Source organism: Gossypium hirsutum, chromosome D07 (genome assembly GCF_007990345.1).
Source record: "Gossypium hirsutum isolate 1008001.06 chromosome D07, Gossypium_hirsutum_v2.1, whole genome shotgun sequence".
Lineage (NCBI taxonomy): Eukaryota > Viridiplantae > Streptophyta > Magnoliopsida > Malvales > Malvaceae > Gossypium > Gossypium hirsutum.
Window position 1 is genome coordinate 50,457,797 of NC_053443.1, and position 16,504 is coordinate 50,474,300.

Below are 16,504 nucleotides of genomic sequence, written 5' to 3' on the forward strand. Positions count from 1 at the left end.
TCCCATCTTGTGATATCGCCAGGAGAAGAATCTAATTGTATTTCCCATATAGCCACGCACCATCAATTTAGATAATGTATTTACAATACGAAAACTCTTTGATGCAAGACTTGAATGTCCAAAAAATGCGACCGAAAATTCTCTTGCCTCGAGCTAGCCAGTTGCTATCATACACAGGCAGAGTCTCCAACTCAACTATGGCACTCGTGCCTGATACATGTTGCAATGTCGCCAACAACCTTGGCAATTTTCTATATGCATCATCTCAATCTCCAAACATCTTCGCTAGCGCCTTTTGCTTTGCCTTCCATTTGCATACAATACTTGGTATTGATATCGGGAATGAATATTCGCAATTAACACCGAAACTAGAATCCTCAGACTTGCTATCATATCCAAGCTCAATTTACAGTGATCTTGGGATATCATCGGAACCGTGCAGGTGTGACTCATACCCACCACATACATTCATCATCGAATTTTACACATGTTCCTATATATGTTACAGTTGTAGATACATTCACTCTGTAAGCTACGAATGTCTTAACATTGTACTCTTGAATGGCTAATACAATTACCTCTTTCATTGGAAATTGAGTACCAATATGTACTGGTCGAGGTGGTATAACTTAGAGTGATATGTAGATACTTCAAAAACTCAAGTCCTCTCATTCAGTCAAAGTTAACTTCCAGCATACAGGCTAGAGGTTCTAATTCCAGATTATCCTGTCCAACATCACTAGCATTTACAGGTTCCCCGATCTTCAAATTGACATCGCTAAAATGAGTGACAAATTCTCCAAACAATAATCCGATCAAATTCTCAGGGACTTCTTGCTCTAGTTGGGAATGATGTATTCCAACAGAGGTGGACAGCCCCCATATTATTGGGAATGGTGTGTACTAGCAAAAGTTGACGATACATTGTATGATTAAGAGCATCACTGAATCTGGATTCTAGAATCTGCAATGCAAAATATCCTTATTGCATCTCCGTCTAATTGTATTCATAAGAGATATAAAGACTTTCTAATAACAATACAAAGGTATTAATCCATAAGAGATATAAGGAGTTTCTAACAACAATACGAAGGTATTAATCCACCCGTACCCGTACGTCAAGTTTGGTGTTCCCATTTGTGAATCCACTAAAGGGGTCATAGACAAGCTTGGATTATTGCCCCCCCCCCCCAATGTCCTACAATGTTGTCGTGCTCAATTCTTCCAATACCATTAGATTCATGAACTGCAATCATTGTTTGTATATCATTATCCACTAAATGAATTGTTGAATATATGATCGGATCGTCACAATTAATAAATCTAAACCTCAACAACTCAATCATAGTTTATCTCCAGTAACTTAATGTTCAGAGACTGGATCATTACGGGTAATAAATCTATACCTCAACAACTCAATCGGAGTTCCAACTTTTTGACCAATTTTACGCCTTATTCCACTAACTTGATATCCTTTCTGAATATCATGTTAATCGGACTTTTGAAGTCAAAGATTACATAAAAGATTACATTGATATCCAATCTGACCACAACATAAAATATGTTCCTCATTTTGTAGCGGATTGAAAAATAAAAAGCAAATTTTCAGAGAAAAAAAATGTATTGCCAGCTCTCCTTCCCAAAAAATAAAATATAGCATAGACCTCTCCAAGTCCAATTTAGCCACACAATTATTACTAATTAAAATGAAAGCAATTTTAAAAATAAATAAAAAACAACCCTTGTACTTAGACTTATTATTAATTAAAAAAGGTCTAATTCTGAATTTATTAAATCCATTTAAAAATTTTGTACAGCATTTCCATGCACAAAATAAAATAAGATGTCAAGAATCTGTGCAAGCATGCAGAATTTTCAATGAGTTTTTCATTTTGTGGTTGATATTTCAAGATGAAATAGATCAGCTATATAGTTGCAAGGACAAAATTTTCAATGAATTTCAATTGCTGGTTGGGTGGTCTTTCGAGTTAAGTTTGAAAGCTGAAAAAGAGCATCAATTCAACTCGAAATTCATAGCCTGTAGTCTAAACCAGATCCATATTTCCAAGCCTCAAGGTGCCTCTTCCATTCATACCTCACCTTAGATGGCAAACCATTTAACCATGACCTTGCAACAAGGCAAAGAACAGATTGAAATATCTAAGCAGATATCTTTAAATCTGTTTTAAGTGATTGAATTTTTTGGGATTTAACATAACTCTGTAGAAACAAGGCTGAAATATTACCTTATAACAGGATCCATGTAGGTCGAGAGAAACGTATAATATCCAAGCATGAAAAAATGTCGAGACCAATCGATGAGAACAGGGATGTCAACCTGTAGATGAACAACACTCGCAGATCTCGGTTAAGTACAACAGCATAGTATTTATTAGTTGCATTCCTTTTCCGGAAATGGTTTTCTTAAATAAATGTATGACAAGGCTATGTTAGAAAATGCTATTGCCGTTAAAAGAGGAAAACATTGTATCTGGCTAAAAATTGAGTTCTATCAAAGCTGGATGAACTCAATTCATTGAAACCATCAATTTTTCACAGTTGAAAAGGTGTGTCCTCACTAAGTTGAAGAAAGGGACTAAGGAGTCCCTCTTCCGTTATTAATTACCTGCTTGAATATCGATGGAAGAATTTGAGGCTTAGTTAGCATCACGAGGCCTAATGTCTTGGCAAGAGGTCCAAACTGTATGACATCCTATGTCACAGCATAGCCGGCAATAACAAATCAATGGCATTGCTTTCTTGACCTGAGCGGTGAATATTTGAAGGAAAAAGTAGGAGCTAACCTGAAGAAACGGTCTTAGCACGGGGTCTCCGAGCCTCTAGAAAAGAGGAAGAAAAGTTCATTAGGAAATGACAAAACAAATATGTACATGAAGCAGGGCGGATAAGTTTCGGCCTTAGCACAGAAAATAATCTTCTTACCTGCATGCTCTTGAAGTTTATGTCAAGAAGCTCGTTAATAAAATCCAGTGGAACATTAGACTGTTTCTTTGCAGACATTGCTCTTTGAAATAACCATGAAGCACTCAAGTTAGGCTGCAGCAAACAGATTTAGATTCCGAAAACCATAAGGGAAAGCCACTTAAAACCTATATCCAAAAAGAAAGGTTACTGACCATGTAAGGATTCAGCAGGGACAGACTGTATGAATCGAGAAAATCCCCATCAATTGCTTCGTAAATCCCTGCTCTTGAAAAAGGTAAGACATTTTAAAGCTGTCTCACGTCTACAAATTCAAATATGTAGCACCATGTTGAAGAGAATAAATCAGCTTATTCTTCCCCCAAGGTTCCAATTACCATGTAAATCTTCCTTCTTGAAATAACTAAAAATACATGTTTCCCTGTCCTGGTGCAGCCCGGAGGACAATGGAAGAAAACAGAAGAAAAATGAAACTAATTGAAGTCAAGCGCAAGGTGCGCTGCAAACTATCCATGAATGGAAGGAGCTTATGCATTGTGATATGGTTTACAGTTACACACATCTTAAAAGTATATAGCTTTTCCTGAAATGATTTTGCTTAAATCCAAGGAAACCAGCAAATATTACAGGCTAGCAAAAATAAAATAACAGGAAAGTACCATTTGATAATCTTCCGAGGTGCCTAGTCAAGCTCCCGAAACCACCAAAAGAGACAGGTGATTGTATGCCACTAGCATCACCAAACTGCAAAAAATAAATTCATGACACATGCATTCTATTTCAGATGAATAATCTATTCGAAGATTTCAAAGTTAATAGAAAAAATAACCTGTAAAACACGATTAAATGCTGCTGGCAATGGACTGTCAAGTCGGTCCTCCCCCATTAAGAATTGGAAGGACATAAAACACTCAGAGCATATTCACGTCAAGTGAAAACCAAGAAAATAGTATATTGATTGGATGTAAAGATTGAGTTGGAAAATAAAACTGCTAAAATTTACTAAGAGAATAGGAGACAAAATCTATTATCAAGTCAATACTCTATAACAATCCTCACGTTTGATGTTCAGTCTTCTCTGTGAACATATGACTGATATTACTCTGAACTACATACGATAAAAACATTTGTAACCCCATTCAAGTAGAATTGATGATTAATCAAAATCATTACCTATCACGATAAGTTGGGAAAATGCCATATATAACTCTCAGTATCTCCAGACTATCCATAGAAACTCCCTACAAAAATAGAAGTTGTAAATTGTTGATCCATATCAAGGCTTTTGCAAACACGCTATCATTTCTAAAGCAAGAATATTAACAGAATCATACAGCAATCTAGAATGGTGCAAGGAGACCCCATAAAGCATTTTTTATAGGTGAACTGAAATAGAAAACCGGTAACAGTGAAGGATAAACTATTTGAATCAAGAGCCACCTTTTATGGAAACTAGAGCAGAGCATGCACTTCTCTCTTGTTTTTCTTTTATTGTTGATGTTGACTTACTTTGTTTCTTGGACTCAGATGTGACTGGTGGACCCTAGTATGTGTCTGACACAGGTATGTCCATTTTTTTTCAAATGTATTAGGATTGTCATTGAAGGAATATATCCACATACTTATGTTCGGATATGTTTTGGATATGGAAAGAAATGAAGAGTTGGAGCAACATAGGTTGACTAAATCATCACATGCATTTGCTGAGGGAAGCAATTTAAAGGTTTTTTCTCTTTCATTTAATTCAAGGGTAGTCAATGCTTTTCATAAAAAGTATTTCTAGAAGTTATACTTACACCCTGCCTCGTTTAAGCACACTCATCAGCATTTGTCCAAGAATAACTATTCTAGAATTACACATCAACCAGTAGTGTCTGATGTGACACTTTAGCAAGTTGACAACTTAGCCATTGGAAATTGGCTTAGTTGATGACAATGAGGGTAAATCATATGTCAATATGATAGACATTACATGACACATAGAGGCACCAGGAGAAGAACATGATGTCATCAACATAAAAAATTAAGCATGCCTTATAATAGCGTTGCAAGGTAGGAGATAAAGCACATCACAGCAAGAAAAAAGCAAATGACCAACATCATCAAGATGCAGCAACATAAAACCGAAGCAACAATGTAATAGAATTTACTGATCAGCAAATGAACCTGATATTTCGGCATCAAATCCCAATAGTCTTCCAATAGTTCTTCCAGTTTTGGGGATGTCGGTTGAGGATTGACATATGTAAACATATAAGTAGTGCGGTCTAACGGACCAGACCCAGCTGGAAATGCCTACAAAATATGAAATATATACAATTATCAAACACTTTCTATTTGCTTTTAATGTTAATGCTACTGCAAAGAACCAATTTACCTCCCAAAAGTATTGCACTTCTGCATTGCCAACTTTCTTCACTGATGAGCTACTATATATGACATCGCTTGTAGAGTTCTCCTTAAATCCACGAGCACAGGACCCAACGACAAGACAAACGCCGTCTGGCTTCCTCCCACCTCTAATCTATAGATCAGAAAACATACCACCGATATACGGCTTAAGCCAGCTTGAGCATATTCTAAAGAAACTTGATTTTCTCTCATTCACTGGTAAGTCAACAATCCAAAAGTTTTGTAGGACAAATTCATATGCACACGTTTTTGAATCTCAAATGTTCAACCATAAATGCATGCACATGCATATAAATTAATAAATGAATGTATCATTACAAATTTAGTTATTATGTCTAATTAGTCCTCCAGTTCCAAATAGTAGGAGCATATTCAGTAACTATGTGAGATATACATGAATTATATATAAGAAAGGGAAGTAGGGAACCTAACCTGTTTCACAACAGGAGAAAAATTTCCCATGGCGTCAATGATGAGACGAGATGAAAGAATGTTTCCTTCAGCAAGTTGCAAGATCTATAAAGAATAGGTGGCAACATGTAATCATCTTAGTTGTTTATTATCAAAGAAATATAATCCAAGTTTGCAATTTATTGAACTTCTTTCACGTTTTGAGCAACATTACATTGTAATTATTTTAGTTGTTTATTATCAAAGAAACATAAGAGAACAATGTTTTATCAGGTATCCATATGGCAGAGTCCCTGCCAAAAGGAAACATGGAAATGTCTTGTACCGTCATGGTACCCTGTCTTCTAACTGGAGTGTTTTGACTCTTATCCATCAAATTTAAGAAAGATAGCAGAATTAATCTATCAGTTCAACTTCATTGAGAGATGACAGTATAAAGTCTCAATAAGATGCAACAACAACTATACAACTTTGTAAATATCATTAAACTCACAGCTGCGTCGTCATAAATGTTTATGCTGGACACACTGCAACCCTCAAAGATAACTCCACCAAAGGAAACAAAACGTTTCTTCACAATTTCTATAAGCTTTACAGGCCTGGAATAATGGAGCAAAATATCAATTGAAGCTCATCGTTATTAAGTTCTGAAATACAATGAGCAAAATATTTGTTAATAACATTAATCTCAAGCTTTTTTTGAAAAAGAAAAGAAGAAAGAAGATAATAAGCTTCTAAAATTTCATAATCAACCTTCATCATTTATTGACCTAGAACCAAAGAATAACTACAGTCACCAACTACAGTGGCCTCTGTTTAAAAGAAAAAAAAAAACAGGAGTTACTTTAATTATTATCACAAGTCTACAACAAATGAGACTCCTAATTATTCAAATATGGATGAAAGTTTTTAAACAAAAACTGATGTTTGCACAAACTTCTGCCTCTGCTATTAATCTTTTCATAAAAGATTTCCTCAAATCTTTTGTTGCACCTAGAAGGTTTTAATATTCAACCTAAATAACGTTCCACATTTTCAATCTTCAAGATCTGTTTCTATTCGCTAAATTATAGCTTAAAAGAACAATGGAAACCATTTTCTTATGTTATAAAAAGTAACATAAATGAAGAACGGAACAGAACTTTCAGTTCAATAAGGAAAATAACCAGTGGCTCAAGGTACAAGCTTTAATTTCTAGAAAAAAATTTATTCAATGCAAAAACAAAACAATAAATAACATGACCAGCACATTTGAAGCATTCCTTTGTTAGCTTGCTAGCAGCAGCACAGTTAATAGGTAGTCATTTCTTTTCATGTTAAAAGCAACTTTGGTCCAGGGAGAAGATGTTAGCAGAATTTGCATTTGTAACTTTCTTTTATTTAATGCCACAATGATCATTTACAATATGGTGCAAATATTATGTACATAAATAAGGACCAGGAAAACTGATATGCTTTCTGATTATTTATCTATAATGAAGATTGGAAAAGGAGGATTACTCACGAGACACCCAGGTTAAGAATGTCTTCTACCCAGATCTCACCCTTATTCTCAAATCCACATCTGTTCTGAGCAATTAATGAAAAGAAAGAAAAACATAAGTATAATAACAATGGTACTAAAGAGCGGTAAGTGAGATTAAGAGGGAGGAAAAAGAACAGATGGGGTGGGGAGGGGAGGGGGGTTGAACGATAGTTTCGAGAATGGAACAATGATTGCAAAATAAAGAAAGTGCTTGCTAGTGGTAAGTTATTTGAGATCATGTTTGAGCAAAGTGTAAGGTTCACTTTCCCTTAAATGAAACTTTAATTTATATAATGCAAACCTGAGTACACCATTCCTCTCAATTCTCTTAAACAAGTATCATTCAGTCATAATTGTAGTAAGCTACTATGAAAAGTTCAATGCAATCCAGCTTGGTGATTGTATAGAGAAAATCTAGGGGGGACATCACTAGATATTGGCCTTTTCAGGGTTTGCTATCATTTTAATGACTAAACTAGGTGATATGCTCCATATGCATGAAAATTGGTATTGCGGCAAATCATATCACAATGTTATAAGTGTTTTAGAAAGAATGAAGGCAGAGCAACCGCACTCTTACATTCTTTCACAGTCAAAACAAAAACTGTTCTTTTAAGCGCCTGATATTTAGTTGTTTACAGTTGCTCATGTCAAATGGCAAGTAGAAATCACATAAACCAAACTAACTTGTGAAACACTAATCGATTCATGATGTTCAGGAAACTTACAGGATTGAATGACACGGCAGTAACTTCTTCAATGTCATCTTCATCCAAAATGCCAGCTTCTACAAGTTCCATCAACTCTTTCCTCGAGATATTCCATTCTTGTTCCCTCTAAAATCAAAATGTTATTAACATCTCTTTCAAGAAAAGCATTTTGAAGCAAATTATTCTTGCTATGAAGACCCCTACTATAAACTCCATCGAAAACCTTACCCCTTTTAATATATTTCTTTCCACAATACAGACTTTAAGACCTTTGGCGATCAAGGCAGTAGCAATGAAGATTCCCAACGTACCCCCGCAAACAACCACATCACATTTATCTACTTGTTTTTCAGCAAGAACAGAACGGCTAGACACACCAGGAAAGCTTGAAACTACCTGCTGAGGTGCTTGCTGAACTGCAAAGACAAGTGAAGGCTAGTATTCAATAATTTTAAAGCACAACTTAACACTTTAAACTCGCCTGAATAAAATGTGACATACCAGTCTGAGTAGAGCAAATGCTTGACCAAATTCCGTCCAACCTCTTCAAGGCATTATAGGAGTATGCACCACCAGCACCACCAACCTCACCACTAACTGAAATGCTCTCCATTATCCTCTGCAAGATTGAAATGAAATGATTCAGAAACAACTCGCATGCAAAGAATATAATAATACTCCTTGGCACCCCCTATAGAGTTGGCAAAATGACCCGAACCAGTCAGATTTCCACTTGACCCTATAGGGGCTAGAGTTTTGAGTAAAATTGCTTCGAATCAGGTACAAGTACATAAACTATCCAGCACTCTATCAAACAAACTACAGTATGTTGATATTACACCAATATTTATGGTACAAAAGAAGCACTACAACATTATTTAACTACACATTATTCCTTTGAACCAACGTATCAATTTTGTTTATACAAACAGCTAAATCATTCAAGTAAAGCGTGGGTTCAAGACAGTAACAAACAATTGGCTATACAAAAACATAAAACAACCATAGCTCTCATAATATACATATATCCCGAACTTCCTTTAATGAGAGAGTGCCATTTTCTTGGGGAACAACTAGAAAATGAAATAGAAAAGTAAACTGACCTGGGTTCTGGAAGGAACTGCTTGTGTTTGAGCACTCATGTAAATGGTACCCCTTAGAGCTGTCTGCCTGTTTCTATGAACCAATGGATGTTTTGATGGATACGGAGAGACCCCATTAAAGGGTCTCAGCGAGACCATCATCGTGGTTCCAGAAAGCATGTGGAATAACTTTCTGAGACTCTTCTATTTATTTATTTATTTATCAAGTATTTCAAAATGGAAAGGTTGATATAACTCATAAATCTGTGTTAAACAAAAAACAAAAAAAAAAAGATTTAACTCATTTGTGTAAGAGAAATAGACACGTCCGTATCGTAGTTGTCTTTTAATCTGGTTTTTGAAGGCCCAAAAACCCTAAAGGAAACAAAGAAATGACCGAGAGAACCAGTTGTAAGTAAAGGAAGTAAAGACCGGCGGGTGACAAATAAAGGGTCACCTCTAGGTGAGGTTAGATATAAGTTTATGTTTTCGTGGATTTATCAGATAAACCTCGGCTGAAGCGCAAAAAGGGGTTTTAGAAACCGGTTTCCACTCTGTCGTTTAATCTTCATCTTCATCTTCATCTTTGTCTTGGGTTGTACAAGTTTCACTACATAAATACTTCAACAGGTAAAAGAATCTAGCTTTCTTTTCCCCTTCTTTTAGGTTCTCTTTTGATTTTGTTGTTCTGTTTTTGGGTTTCTTTTCTTTTCTTTTCTTTTCAATCTATTCCTCTGTTTGGTGGCTAAGAAAATCTGGGAAAGTGGGGAGGCAAAAGGCCTTTTAACTCTTGTTTTTGGGTTATAACAATAGGAACCCAGAAATGTATTTGAAGATATACTTAAGAACCTGGAATTTGCTCTGATATTTAGGAAATGCTGCCTTTGATGTAATTCTGTGTCTTAACTATTGAATTTGCTTCAAATTTGCATGTAGGAAATTAAAGAAGATGGCAAGCATGATATCTACAGCAAGTCTTGGGTACCTCTCTTTCAAGAGACCCAACAGGTTCAACAATGGTGTTGGGGCAACTTCAGGCAGTGGAGTAAAAGCAATGCGAGCGGAGAAACCATTAGAGGAACTTTACAGTGTGAGGGTTGAAAGGAAAGTGCCAAAAGAGCGACTGACAGAGCTTGGGGTTTCAAGATGGTCAGTATGGAAGACAGGGAAGTGTAAATTGGCATGGGACTGGCAAGTTGATCAGCTGGTATACATAGAGGAAGGGGAAGTAAGGGTAGTCCCTGAAGGCAGTGACCGGTTTATGCAATTTGTTGCAGGGGACCTTGTTCGTTATCCCAAGTGGTTCGAAGCTGATCTTTACTTCAATGGTTCATACCAAGAGCGTTATAGTTTCCGAGCTTATGGAGATGATCAGTAATACGTTCAATTTGCATGCTTGCTTAGGTTCAGCATCTCTTTTTCATTCCACCCTTCATGTTTTTGTGTCATCATGCTCTAGTTTTCTTTTCTTTTTGTTATCTTCATTTCGCTTTTAATATTATAAGATCTACTCCCTCCTATAGAAATCAGAATAGTTCACCCAATCATATCACAAATAAATATAGGACAATGCACAAACACATTATAGGAACAGTTACAAGAACATGCCACAATCTACCAAAAAAAAAGACTTAAGATGTCCATATTTATATAAAGGAATGCGATGAAATATATATATAACATGACATATGGATTGTCAAGTCTATACACTAAGCAAATAGAGGGAAATATATATATCCTTGCATCATTACAGGAAAAAAAATAACAATAATAAATAGTAAATCCAAAGAAATGTTTTTATAAACGAAATCCCTTATGTCATAATACATAAACATGCACCTCCATCATGGAAGAGGAAGGCAGAGGGGGGATAGAGGGAGAGAATGGGGGAAACGAGGGAGATAAAAATATGCAGACAGAAGAACCAAATTAAAAAAAGAAACATGCGTCATAATCAGATAATCCCACCACTTGCCATTAAGGAGGTCAGAGACTTGATGTTAAAAACCGAAGCGACATCAACCAATTCCCGTGGTGCTTCACCATTTCAGTTACACCCTGGGATGGAAGATCATTTGACAGTGATGGATTTGAATGGATGCTTACAAACAACATTCACTGCATCTCTCATCGACTTGCCGTTGCCTTTGGAGCTGTGCTCTTGTCAATGGCAATGGAAGAGATGGATTTTGAAACCATTACAGCCTCATTGCTTACAACTTTAGATGCAGCCACATCTTCCAACCGCTTCCAGGTTAGTTCCCGCTTCTCCTGCAGCTCTTTTTGCTTTGCTTCATCTTCTTGGTATCTGGTCAAACATTCATCAAAGATCGCTTGATCAGCATCTGAGAATATCTTCCGGACATTCAATGTAAGGCTCTGAACAGCCGGATTCCAATGACCACGTGTGTTTCTCTCCAATGCTGGGAAGATTATTGGAAGTATTACTGTGCGGTTCTGGGTGATGAGGTTTCTTATGTGATCATTGTTCCACAAAAACAATGCACGTTCTGCTACCTGCCAAGATAACATGTTATAACAAATTAATATTGCCCATGAATCTCACAGAATCAAAAAATTGAAAGTACAAAACTCTACTCAAATCAAAACAGATACCAGGCAACTATAATTACTAAAAAATGAAATTCCAACGGAACAGATAACTCCTCTCCTTTAGTTTTCACTTTAAACCCCACATAAACAGAACTACTTAACACAGTGAGTGTGCACAATTACTCAAAAGTTTCTTGCTAACCTCTCCAGTAGGGATACTGAAATATATCAGTTATCTATTTCTAGGTTTTGCAACAATGAAATATAGATAAAAATATAGACCCAAATTTGCCAGCATAGAACATTCATTTTAAGCAAGAGTGCCCTCATCCGTGACAATTGCAAAGTGCTTTCACGGCTGTCAAATCAGAAGCCATTTAAATTTATATTTCTCGGAGAAGATGCAGCTGGGTGTAAGCATTGAGCAGAAAGAAAGTAGGAAAAAATATAAAATAAGTTGCTAGCAGACTATTTATGAAAAAATTATCAGCTAGCTGCATAGTGAGGCATGAATGCCTGGCAGCTACCTTGTGTTTCCCTTTAGTTATAGGCTAATGTCCTTTACCAATAATTCCATTTCCTTATTATATCTGTAAATTTTCCCAAACACAACCCAGTCCAGTTCAATGCTTTCCTTGACTGAGAAACTAAAATCAACTTAGATAAATCTACACCCTTACCTCGCCAAAAGATCCTAAATTCTATCATTAATGCTAGAAACTTTTTGTAGCTTCCTCTAGAACTCCAGACAACTTTTGACCAAACCAAATTCTAGTAACAGTTACACTTATAAAGGAGCTCAAGTTCAACAATACTTATAGAAGGTGGAGATTAACCGACAGGGATTGTTTCAAGTGCAAAGGTGTTCAGGTAAACAGATACCAACTTTAAACAAAAGGTATTTTGTGCATGACCTATCTTCCATAACTGCTCAATTCCTAACATGTGTTTTATAATACCGACCATAATGCTCAAACCATCAAACTCTTGACATCCTATATTCCAACCAAACTGCCCAACTAAACTGAATGGGTTTCCATATATGCTATAAATGAATGATGCCAGTTTTCTACAAGTGTCCCAGGCCAAGATAGAAAATCATGACCAAAGTCTAAAACAAGTATGCTGAATGATAGAAAATCAATTTGGATAAATATTCCAATTGATCAAACGATCACTTTCCCACAAAGAACAGGACACAAGCATCTATGTGTCCAGAAATCATATAACAATATCCAATCCAGCATCAAACAATGCCCAAGAGATGGTCACATGGCTTAATACTTCAAGCTTCTTTGCATTTAGCAAAGCGAATTGCATGATCCTAGGTGAAACATTGGCTCTCTCAATGGAAAGCAAGAGAATAAAAAAATGAGGCTTGATCATTCATGATTAAACATGCATATCTTGCTCAACAATTAACATAAATGTATTTAAGTACAAACGTAAAGAGGAAATAAAAGCAGGTGCAAAACACATACAAAGCATCTAACACCATATTGAAATTGGACTCTGCTTCTACATATTCAAAATGACAATAAACATGACAATTGAGGATTGAAAATGGTGGGGGTGTGGCTTTCAGAACGACTTAGGAGACCAATCTTAAGTAGATCATATAAAGGAGTAATTAGGTGATTAAGGAGAAAAAAGAAATCCGTGAGATGAAAGAAATGAAAATGTCAAGATTGAGGGCAGAAGTATATTCTAGAATGGGGCAAATTTATGCTAAAAAGAAAAGGTAATGGTAGGGGTGCATCACATTAAGTGGCAAGAACGTGGCTTTAAGTGACATAACCCCTTTATATAAAACATATCAAGATCAGGCCATGATAAGTTTAAAGGTTCTGGCTTGAGCTTTATACTGCCCCGACCCTCAAGTAAAATTCAAATCAATGCCAGCAACAAATAAAACCCAAAAGTCAAATCGTTAGATTTCTCTGTCGGCCCAACGCCATCAGAATAAAACAGTGGGCAAATTATATTATACCAATAAACTATAAAGCACCAAGTGTAGTAACTCCTGTTGGAGGGGAGCATTATCCCATTAAGGCGTGGGAAAATTCTCCACAACAGCGATATTTGGGGAAGAAAAATAGCAATCAAATATCTCAAGAAATAGGGGGGGGGGGAATGCTATGGTGATGAAGCATGGAATAAATCAGTCATAGAAGAAGGTAAGACATTTGTAACAAAGTGAGTGGAAGGAATAACAAGGAAAAGCTATAAACACCTGAAAATGCAAGCTGTTGAGGCATCGGCCAATCTGTCGGAAAAGAGGAACCATGCAGCGTTGGAATTCTGCTGTCTGAGTAGCTTCAAGAACTTCTTCCAACTCTCCAAGGAACATTACCTCCTTTGAACTATTAGTTACAGGCCAATACTTTAGAAGGCCTCTGATGACGGTATCAGCCAACTTGAAGTCTTTCTCAACAAACTGAGTAATGCAATAAGAAAGTTGCTGATGGTACATAGACACACACTTGGGCTTGTGAAGAGGAATGAGCGCTCGGACCAAGAAGAGCTTGTGCTCTTCCTTCAACGGCAAAGCAAACCCATTTATTATGCTGCCCAAGATTTCAAGCAATTCAGCAATACCATTGTGCTTTTCTGTCTCAAAAATAAACCTGTAGAAGATATTGTTGATGGCTTTTCTAATGAAGGGCCGATGGACCATGAACTTCCCATAAATCCGATGTAAAATCGTCTTTAGATACTCCCTTTCTCTTTGATCATCTGAATCAAACAAATCCAACAGTTTCAACACAAATGGATGGTCGACGTATCTCTTAGCAAGCTTAGCATCAGTCTCTGGTGAGACCACAAATCTAAGTAAAAGTTCATAGACAATCTGAAGATGCGGCCAAGCAGGATCCATGGCCGGTTCTTCATCTTCCATATCATACATTTCTAAAATCTTGCTATCATGATTCGGAGATGGGAATGTTCGAAATAGATTAGCAGCCACCATTCTCGTAACCTCTTGCATTGCGACCTCATTGAACTTGGATGAAACAGACGATATATAATCAACAAGCTCCAACAACGTCTGCCTTTTTATCTCCTTTTCCCTAAGGTTCTTAGAGGGATCACTAAAATCGAAAACCACATAACACAGACTCAGCTTCTTAAGGAAAAGATTCTGCTTTTCTGAGCTAGGGACATCCCGGAAACTGGGCAAAGCCTCATAAACCCCTGAAGCTGATATAGGACCAGCTTGGCTTGCAAGAGAGGCTGTTTTCTTCCCGTGATTCGATTTATTTGAAGTGGAAGAATGTGAATTAAGAGGCCCATTGTTGGAACGTGATGAATTGGAGGGCTTGGAAGAAGCCGAACCGGGTTTTGAATTGTTCAAAGAATTGGGACCTAGAGCAGAATTCAAAGAGGAATTATCATGGACTCCTCCATCACCATTTGAGTCATTATGGGATGATTTGGATGGTTTTCGAGGTAGCTTTCCAAATATCTGCTTGATCATATCTACAAAAAGCCCTAAACCTAATCCACAATTATCTAAGGTTCCAACATGAAAGACTTCAGATTGTAAAAATTTCTTTTATACATCATTTACAGATTCAAGCAATGGAAGTAAAGATTTGCATTTAAAAGAAAACAATGCAAATAAATATGTACCCAAAAAAAAGATCTATTCAGAATCTAATGCCTTTAAAATTACGATTCTCTGGATTAAGAAATAAAGGTTACAGAAACGAAGGAATTGAAAAAAAAAAAAAAGACGAAGGTTTTTTCAACTTACAATTGATGAAATAATTGAAGAGATCCGAAAAAAAAAAGCGCGAGAAAACGAGATAAAGAGGGAGGAAAGAAGCATAAAGAAAATTAAAGCCCCCTAAAAACAATCTCGATTCAAAAGAGAAAAATAAATAAATAAATAAATAATACTGCGCGAAAAATGAAAAGAGAAAGAGAAATTAGAGAATGCCTAGCAAACAAAAACAAAATAAGATTAAAAAAAAGGGTAAAGAGATTAAGATGGTTCCCTCTTCAGCTCAATCTAAATGGGATTTTAGTTTTCTGTTTGGATGAAGAGAAAGGAGGAACGGAAAAAATCACGGGAAATTGAGGTTTTCGGACAGGACTGATGGGAGGGGCAGAAAAGAACTTTATGACAAAAAAGTGATATTACAATAATGACCTCCAATTTGATTTAAAAGCTTGACCAATGATAATGATTCAAATGGACCCTATTTTAGAGGCGATAATGGATCCGATTAGATTTTTCTTTTTTTTGAAGTTGTAAATTTTTTATTATTTTTATTTCATAAATGAAGTTAGCAACATTAAAAAGGCAAAAGCATATAACATTTTCTTTTCTAATTTCACGTGTGCTGTTTCAATTTTTAACAAAAACAGACTCAAATTTTATCTGTTATACGTTTTAGTACACTTATTAATATTAATACACTTAAACTTATATCTTTCTGTATTAACATTACTGCTTTTAAACTCATATGGATCGAATGTTACTACAAGACATGTATATATAAAATTGGGAGAGGGTGAGAAATGTAAGGTCCCATTTTTACAATGCGTTTGTGGACTGCCTTTTCATTTATCTTAACCAACCTTTCTTTTTTTCCTCTAAAAATCTCAATATATATATATATTAATTGATTTTCAGTGGCTCCCCTTGTACCTGGCTTGTAGTTGCAAAGTATAATGAAAGGTTTAGCATAGTTTGGTTGACTTTATTTTCTAGCATCGCAATATGCAATATTTAAATCCAAATTCTGCCATAGACTCAAATGGCCTCAATTTTTTTATATATATTGACAAATTCATATGATAATTTCATCTTTTTATTATCATATTTATGTCCGATCAAGTCCTCCCTTCCTCCACTCAAC

At 36.0% G+C, this 16,504-nt stretch overlaps 3 protein-coding genes across 4 annotated transcripts; 1 reads left to right on the plus strand and 2 right to left on the minus strand.

The window, feature by feature from the left end:
- Nucleotides 1-1,869: 1,869 nt before the first annotated feature.
- Nucleotides 1,870-9,495, minus strand: LOC107955068 (uncharacterized). Its single transcript, XM_016890778.2, has 18 exons — nucleotides 9,105-9,495; nucleotides 8,503-8,620; nucleotides 8,230-8,417; nucleotides 8,020-8,127; nucleotides 7,271-7,335; nucleotides 6,260-6,365; nucleotides 5,788-5,871; nucleotides 5,321-5,467; nucleotides 5,110-5,238; nucleotides 4,117-4,184; nucleotides 3,773-3,806; nucleotides 3,603-3,687; nucleotides 3,138-3,205; nucleotides 2,944-3,057; nucleotides 2,805-2,840; nucleotides 2,627-2,713; nucleotides 2,247-2,338; nucleotides 1,870-2,128 (listed from the first exon to the last, which is right to left on the minus strand). The coding sequence occupies exons 1-18, from the start codon at nucleotides 9,261-9,263 to the stop codon at nucleotides 2,032-2,034; spliced, it is 1,785 nt and encodes a 594-aa protein (XP_016746267.2). The 5' UTR covers nucleotides 9,264-9,495; the 3' UTR covers nucleotides 1,870-2,031.
- On the plus strand, nucleotides 9,471-10,609 carry LOC107955069 (uncharacterized). 2 transcript variants are annotated; one of them, XM_016890779.2, is made up of 2 exons: nucleotides 9,471-9,713; nucleotides 10,020-10,609. In XM_016890779.2, exon 2 carries the CDS (start codon nucleotides 10,033-10,035, stop codon nucleotides 10,459-10,461), a length of 429 nt encoding a protein of 142 aa, XP_016746268.1. In that variant the 5' UTR covers nucleotides 9,471-9,713; nucleotides 10,020-10,032; the 3' UTR covers nucleotides 10,462-10,609. The 2 variants fall into 2 exon arrangements, with proteins under 2 accessions (XP_016746268.1, XP_016746269.1); XM_016890780.2 differs by having other exon boundaries at nucleotides 9,564-9,713; nucleotides 10,030-10,609.
- A 252-nt stretch (nucleotides 10,610-10,861) lies between these two features.
- On the minus strand, nucleotides 10,862-15,791 carry LOC107955070 (serine/threonine protein phosphatase 2A 59 kDa regulatory subunit B' gamma isoform). Its single transcript, XM_041097793.1, has 2 exons — nucleotides 13,870-15,791; nucleotides 10,862-11,600 (listed from the first exon to the last, which is right to left on the minus strand). Exons 1-2 carry the CDS (start codon nucleotides 15,112-15,114, stop codon nucleotides 11,211-11,213), a joined length of 1,635 nt encoding a protein of 544 aa, XP_040953727.1. The 5' UTR covers nucleotides 15,115-15,791; the 3' UTR covers nucleotides 10,862-11,210.
- Nucleotides 15,792-16,504: the final 713 nt, after the last annotated feature.

Excerpts from the sequence above, each read along its gene's own strand:
- LOC107955070 (XM_041097793.1), bottom strand. The coding sequence starts at position 15,114 with ATGATCAAGCAGATATTTGGAAAGCTACCTCGAAAACCATCCAAATCA. Across the intron at positions 11,601-13,869 it reads TCAACAGCTTGCATTTTCAG|GTAGCAGAACGTGCATTGTT; the intron begins GTGTTTATAGCT and ends TTATCTTGGCAG.
- LOC107955068 (XM_016890778.2), bottom strand. The coding sequence starts at position 9,263 with ATGCTTTCTGGAACCACGATGATGGTCTCGCTGAGACCCTTTAATGGG. Across the intron at positions 8,621-9,104 it reads CAGTTCCTTCCAGAACCCAG|AGGATAATGGAGAGCATTTC; the intron begins GTCAGTTTACTT and ends TCAATCTTGCAG. Across the intron at positions 3,807-4,116 it reads TTCCCAACTTATCGTGATAG|TCCATTGCCAGCAGCATTTA; the intron begins GTAATGATTTTG and ends CCGACTTGACAG.
- LOC107955069 (XM_016890779.2), top strand. The coding sequence starts at position 10,033 with ATGGCAAGCATGATATCTACAGCAAGTCTTGGGTACCTCTCTTTCAAG.